General features: G+C 40.9%; 1 protein-coding gene across 1 annotated transcript; it reads left to right on the top strand.

Annotated features, from left to right (window-relative positions):
• Positions 1-3,596: 3,596 nt before the first annotated feature.
• On the top strand, positions 3,597-6,636 carry LOC310858008 (sesquipedalian-1-like; the record flags this gene model as incomplete). Its single annotated transcript, XM_083764055.1, has 3 exons — positions 3,597-3,632; positions 4,039-4,342; positions 4,653-6,636. The coding sequence occupies 3 exons, from the start codon at positions 3,597-3,599 to the stop codon at positions 5,084-5,086; spliced, it is 774 nt and encodes a 257-aa protein (XP_083620181.1). The 3' UTR covers positions 5,087-6,636.
• Positions 6,637-7,883: the final 1,247 nt, after the last annotated feature.

Below are 7,883 nucleotides of genomic sequence, written 5' to 3' on the forward strand. Positions count from 1 at the left end.
TTGAGTGCCCGGATTGTTTCTTTCTTCTTTCTTCTTTTTTCTATATAATATAGTTGCTTTGATGTTGGCTGTCCTGTGGGTATAATATCCTATGCGGGTAAATATCTGACTAGCCCTTGCTCACTGGTGTGACGCGTGGGTCCTCCTCCAGTTGTGTCACACAAACACACTCTTTTGTGTGTGTGTGTGTGTGGCTTGGTAGCCTACATTCCAAAATGACTTGGGCAGAAAGTGCTTTCAAGTCAACCTTTTGACCTAATTGACCTTATGCACACCACTGCCGCCTTGCCAGCAAGGTGCTACCTAGGTGCAACTTCCCATTGCCCATTCATCCAAACAGAAAAGTCCTATCAAATTGTATTAAACAACATCAAACTCAGCAACATTGCAGCTGAACGAAAAGTTTGAATTATCCTCTTTCTATATGCAAAGTGTTTGTTTCATAAAAATCCACTGTAGACATGTTACAGTATATGATTTATTGACTTATGAGCTCCTTTCTGTCAAGAACTTCCTTGCAGGTGATTTATTTTCTCTTAAGTGCTGGAGTTTGGTAGTGCTTGTTGCATACCACTCAACAGCCCATGCGTACCACCTGTTTTGAATTTGCACATAGTGCAGGAGGCAGCAGGGGGTTGCTTTACTGATAACGAGTGCTTCTGAACTCTGACACTTATTATGACAATTTATTGACAGGAAGTGGCTCATAACATGTCTACGGTGAACGGTTTTTATGAAACAAACACTTTGCAGATAATAGCTCAGACGGCCAATTTTCTGTCTTGTCCCAAGGCCACTCCAGCCGCGACTTGAGTGACAGGGACCTTGGGCACGCCCACTTTCTGAGAAAAAGCTGCAGTTTTGCATGCTTTTGTTTCCAGCTTCATCCTGGTGTGAATGAAGCATCACGTGTGCTTTCTACTCATGAATCTGTATGCCCATAAACATAACGTGTGTGCAGTGTGCGTTCAATGTCATTAGCACCATGCATGCATGCATACCAGAGTGGCAGCATTTCACACCAACTGAAAAGTTGGTGTCCCTGGGTCTGTCCCTGTGTCTGTCCCTGGGTCTGTCCCTGGGTCTGTCTCTGGGTCTGTCCCTGTGCACCTGGATCTGTCCCTGTGTCCCTGTGTCTGTCACTGTGTCTGTCCCTGTGTCCCTGGGTCTGTCCATGTGTCCCTGGGTCTGTCTGTCCGAGCATGAAAATAGCGTTATAGTGTTTGGTCACCACCAAGTGTACAGTACAGTACAGTACAGTACCACTCACTTCAGACCGGTCTGACTTTTTTTCTTCTTGTCAATTACAGACCAACCCAGCTGTCACATGTGTCACGTGTGCTTTCTTCTCATAAATCTGTCTGCAGGTATGTGATGTCTCACAGTCACACCTAGCTACACTATGTTGCTGTCACGCTGGCTTTAAGAGTGTGCAATCTAGGCTACAACATACACATCACACTTAACATAACCTACAGTATAACAATGATGATCACAATATGACATTTTATATACATTTGTATTCACAGAATAAATAATTTGAAACAGATATGAATATACATATAATCTCTGTAGGCTACACTACATCCTCTGCAGATGAGGGTCACATTTTACTTAATCTGGATGTGAATTCACCAGGTAACGCTACTAAAAGGCAAACATACTATTGTTTTAATGAGTAGTTCATATGTGACATTTTAATTGGGCTGGGACTTTAACTGATTTATTTTGATGAATGAATTTCAGAAAAATAATGTTTGAAAAATGTTTAATCAAGGCTTATCTTTGCACCACAGAATCTTTCTCACTGACTTCCAGGTGTACCGATCATAAAGGTGTGTGAATCTCTGAATATATATTCCTAAAATTACTGCTCTTTATGGTAAAACTTTGACTGATCTGTTTTTCATACAAAATTAACTATATTTTGTTGAAAACGTATGCATTCACTCATTGATTCACTCGTATAACAAGATAGTTTTTTATTGAAAACAAACAAACAAATGCCTCTCAGCCAGTCAAATATCTGCATAACAGATGTGATTAAACATGCGAGTAATCTTGATTAATTAATTACAAAGACTCTAATTGATTAGTTTTTTCTAATTATAATGTATAATATGACAAGATACAAATACAGATTATGAATGTTTGATGAACAGTATTGCTTTGCATAATACAACTCTGGAAGTGTAAAGTGCTACTATACATGATGATAGTGATGAAGCATTATACAATTGTGGAATATTTTCTACAATTGTACAGAAATGTTTTCCTTGACTTGTGGTCAAAATGTACTTTATGTAACATTGATCCATTGTTTTATTTCCAGTGTTGGAAGATAGAATCAACAGCAGGCAACAATAGACGGTGTTCGGTTATACAAAACCTCATTCCATTGGTGAGTTGATTATACAAAACCTCATTCCATTGGTGAGTCATCATGCATGTGTCAGATCTCTGTCTGACAGCTTGAAGGAATTTAACACAACGTTTCCTTATAACCCATTACGACCTGAGGCCCATTCTACAAAGCAGTAGTTCTCAAACTTGTTTGTGCCATGGACGCCCGAATTGATATAAAATATATGACCAAACCCCTTTCCTGCCCTCAGGCATCTTAGTATACTGTGGAGTTGTGTTTAACCCATTCTGGGCGGGAACCCCTTTTGGTGTTTTAAAGCATTATGTTATACTTTAGCTATTGAAAAATAGCAGACCTACAAGTTCATAGCGCGGCACTCTGTGCGAAGCTATGAGCTTGTAGCTTGTATTTTTTTAAATCTTGAAAATGTGCCTCAAATCTTTTAACATATTATTATAGAGTGAACATTTTAACTCAAATCTTTGCTTCTGGAAGGTCCCTGGAACAACATATTTTCAGATAGAGGTTATGGCAGCGAATTAAATATGATATTGGGGGTCCTTGAAATGACATAGAACCACTGACATAGAAACATATAGGCCCTCATTTATCAAAGCGGCGTACGCCAAAATATGGGTGCACGCCGGAATTCCCGCAATTTCCGGCATTTATCATTTCCGTAAAACCTCGAACTTGAACGTGAGCCAGGACAAAACTCGCGTCAGGTCGGGAGCTGTCGTAGGCTTTGTCCTCAGTTTTTCTGTCGTACACAAGCGGAGCAGCATTGTCTGAACTGCTGACAGGCTGTCAGAGCGCATCCCCGGCCGATAGGTGTGAAGTGTGAACGGTTTGGGGGACCATTTAAAACAAAGGCGGCTTGCATGCTGTGGTTTAATAACCAGAAATGGATGCACAAGGCTCGAAGTTAAACTGGGCCAGCTCTAAATTGACTGGGCCCGTGGCCCAATGGACCCTACGCCTGTGACACACAGTGACAACTGCTTGCAATTAAGTTGCGATATGTGTGTGCGTGCGTGCGTCTGTGTGTATGAGAGAGGGGGGTGAGGCGGGCAGCAATAAAGGCAAAACTTTTTTTACCCTGTAACCACGGTTTCCAGGTCGTATTGCAGTTGTTCATGACGCAAAAACGAGGGCGAGGCTTGATTTCATAGGGCGTGCCCTTAGAGTATACATGAATAGAGAAGGCACCCAGAGGAAACCCTGAGGCGAAATGGACATAGTGGCCGAAAGAAGGTATTGCAGTTTGGTAAGGTCTGGCCCCAAACACATGAACGCGCACTAGGCTCCACCCACTCCAGAAAGTTTCAGGCAGCTCTTTGAGCTCTGAGGGACCGACCGCATTAAAACCAGGAAATGTCGCATCAGGACTTTTGCTCATTACTTATTATTCTGTGTATATAAAATATAGCTAATTTGTCTAATCTCTAGTTACATCAATATTGTTCTTGTAAAATAGTTGGTTTGTGACCAAGTATTAAGATTATAAAGATTGCTTGTGTCATTTTGACTGCCAGGGACTTCCCATTCACTTACGTAGCTACCATGACACTGCCATTATTCTGCTTTCATCATCAAAGTTCAAACCCGTTGTGAAAGAACTTGAGCAATGGAGGCCTTTATGTCGTAAACATGTTTTTTTTTTTTTGTGCCAGGGTGAAAGAAACACTTCTTATCAGAAGCGCTGGTTTATCCTGAAGGGGAACCTCCTCTTCTACAAGGACCGGCCCGCTGACCGTGACCTCATCGGAGTCATTGTTCTGGAGGGCTGCACCGTCCAGCTGTGTGAGTCCGAGGAGCAGTTTGCCTTCTCCCTGGTGTGGAGCGATTCAGGCCTGCGCACCTACAAGCTCTCTGCTGAGGACCAGGACAGCCAGGAGAGCTGGATCAAAGCACTGCTGACCACTAGCCACAGCTATCTAGCCCTGCTTTTGATGGACATGGAAAAACAGTACAGAGGTGAGTGAGAGAGAGGAGCGAGAGGGGGGTGTCGTGTTGTTTGGCATGTGACAGATGCAGGCTGTGGGTGACAGAATGTTCTTTGTTCTGCAGAGCAGGGAGCTGCTTGAAGCCCACTAGCCTTGTTTACCATTTAAGCAACCAATTGCCATTTGCACACAGTGTATTCAACTCAAAGCAGCTATGTTGTGGTATTAATAACACCTGCTCCCCAGCAAGCTTCGGCTTCTGTGTGAAAGTGATCCCAGCACTCTCCCTCGTCTTTTATTTCAATTCTCTCTATATACCTTTGTCCTCATTGATTCCACAGAGGCCCTTATAATTTCCACCAGTGGTCTGTCTGGGAGTCCAGTCATGCCGAGTGGCAGCACACAGCAAGTACCACATTCTATGACTTGGTTGAGCCCAGGCATGTCAACACTGCTGCAGAACCCAGGACCAGGAGTGGCCACAGCACCCTGCGTTGGCTCCCTACAAATGCTTCATGCTCCACCCATTTCCTCAAAGACAGCCAGTAAAAGGTCACCCAAACTATGGCCCAAGAGAAATGCAAATGTGGTGCCTGTTATTGGTCCCTCCCCACCCCAGGGGGATTGGTCTGTGGTTGGATCAGAAACTATGGAGGACTTTGGTAAACTGCATGAAGAATTTGGAAGGGAAGTAAAACAACTCATAGCGGAGAGGCTTAAAAAGGGACATGGAGCAGAAGTTGTTGAGGAAGAAAATTTGATTGATTTTGGTTGATCAGTAGAAACATGATGCAATATAATATGGCCAATGTCCCAAGCTTTCATGCCAACTTTAAAAGGTTGAAATCCTAATGTTAAATACATAAATGCTATATATTTGTATATATTTTTTAGATTTGAAAGGTTTCTAATATCTTAATTTTATTTACTTGCGTTCATTAAGTCAATAAATGTTCCATGTTCTCATGTTCCACTGACTTGGTTCCTAATCACTAGTTATTGATTAGTTCATAAGAGTTGCATGGAAAAACATCGAATTGAACTGCAAATGGCGCCTTGTATTAGTGGAGAAAACTACAGCAACTCAAGAAGTTTATTTACAATCAAACTTAAACTGTATTTGGGTATTTATTTTGTTCAGACTGCAAACAAACGCAATTCATTTCTGAACAACTATCTTTAGGACTGATCTGTCCACAGTTGTTTGCAAGTGATCATATTTGTTTATTCTGACAATGTATTCTGTGCTAAAGAGATAACAGGTGTGAGTAATAATGCTATAATTTATTGTTGTCATTCGATAGTAATACATCAACACAATGTGATGTGTTGTGAGCTTACAGTATAGACTAGACTAGAAGGTATGTGCATGCATAAATTGAGTGGCAAATCGATTCGAGCGGCAAAGTGAGTTTATCGTTGTTTAACGTTGTTTAATGCAATCAGATAGGACTTTTATGTTTGAAAGTATGGGCTGTCAAGGCCAGGAAGTAGTTTTGTGCAACTCGGTAGGAGTTCCTGCATAACTTCCGGGTATGATGATGATGTCACACGCATACCCTATATACAGGCTATTTTTGGTGAGCAACACTTATGACAAAGTATAAATTAGGCTTTAGTGTGCAGACTGAGACACATCTTTAGAAATCTGATTTGAATCGCATTTGAAACCGTTGTGGAATGTGGTTAAAATCTGATTAGCAAAACCAGTTTTCACATGTTTTTTTTGCTGTTCAAACTTAAGACAGATAAAAACCAATCTGATTCCAATACTGTTGGCCGTATATTGGATTTGGACTACCAGTCTGAACATAAGCTTAAATGATGATCAGATGCAATTGATCACCAGGCTTTATTTTGGCTGTTCACACTTCACAGGTGTCCTGCAGCCCAGCAAGCTGTGGGGTTAAAAAAAAGGAGTGTGAGCCATATGGGGGCATCTAGAAGGCATAGGGTTGTCGAATTGTCAAAATGGTAGAGAAAAAGACTGAGGTGTCAGTGCTATTTCAGTACCCCCGGCCCCCAGCTGTCCTGTTTTTATGGTCTTTCACAGTGCTCCCTCCTCTGTCTGTCCCTCTTTGAAGCCCAGTGTACTTCTGCCGACAGCCGTCACCTACAATATTATATTTTCATTACTATATGGGGACACCTAAAAAAAACTAAAAACAAACGTTAATTTCACTCTGATAGGCACATGTCAGACTTCAATTATCACACTGGATTGAAAAAGAGTGGCAAGATTTTGGTGAAATAAAAGTTTTAAATAACTATAATTATAAAAAGCTTTAAAGGAGGTTAGTTAAATGATATTATTTTGCTGTGTGAAAGAAAGACTTCTATGAATGCTACAGAGAGGGACCACTGCTCTCTACAGAGAGAGCAGTGGTGTCAGTTCCCACTGGTGCTGGATTCCAATACATATTTTTGCTTTACAGTTATGATGCGTTATGATTATTTACCGATATAAATACATGGTTTGATAAAGTAGGCGAAAGTCATTTTCTGCTAGGCTTATGTCTCTCCATCTACCCCGTCTTCAAGCCTCCATCCCTGGGCAGAGAGAGGTTGATTGATTGACTGGTGGTCGTGGAGCTCTGTGCAGTGCCGTCTCTTTACAGTCTAAAATCAATGGTTAAATTATTCCATAACACTGAAAATGATCAATTTTCCAATGAAAATCAAATTATGGTTAAGTGTGTAAATGACATTTATTCTGTTTGGACAAAGTGCATTTAAGAAAAGGTGGAGATCAATGAAGAATTTCTCTATGTCACATGTGAAGTGTAAAACTGGGAATTTCACCCAAGGAATCCATGATGAAGTGCTAAGATAACCACAATAATAACCCAGATTCGTATTGATGTGCTTACCGAGATAATAAAAATGCTTTCATTTTAAACCAACCTCTGAATTAAAACATTGGGTTCTGCAAAAGTCACAGATCAAATTGCAATGACTTTTAAAATAATCTATTAATCACACTGGATAAACAACAGTGGGACTGGAATACTGTACATCCAAGGTACTCCTTTCTGATAGGATGCTATGGCAATGCTTACTATCAGAATATTTAAAGGTATATTCAGTGATTTCACTTAATTCAAATACCACTTATTTTTTTGTTTTGTTGTGATAATCCTCTCTACTATAGAGTGTGCTGACCATATAAGGAGTACCTCCCTGTCCCCAGTTAACCCCTGGGGGTCAAAAAACCTTAGGTTTCGTTTTTGACTCTCTATCCTGATTGGACGAAAGGCTGGGTCCCACAGCCAAAAACGAAACCTAAGGTTTTTTGAGTGAAATCACTGAATATACCTTTAACGTTTTCTTTTAAACCTTTTTTAACTAAATATCTTCCTTGGGTCCTTTTAACAGAATAAGTGAACTTGGACACTAGGGGGGGTCAGTGCAGAACACATTTCCCTTAGGCACCATTTACACTGACAGCCAAATCTAGCCTGAATCAGATCTATCTGTGCCACATCCAGATTGGAATCTGATTTGTTTAAATAAGTCTAAATGCAGACAGGTCACGTACAAGTCACATGGAATCTGATTTTCTTTCCGATCCC

The sequence above is a fragment of the Protomyctophum parallelum genome, assembly GCF_964188405.1.
Source record: "Protomyctophum parallelum genome assembly, chromosome: 4".
Lineage (NCBI taxonomy): Eukaryota > Metazoa > Chordata > Actinopteri > Myctophiformes > Myctophidae > Protomyctophum > Protomyctophum parallelum.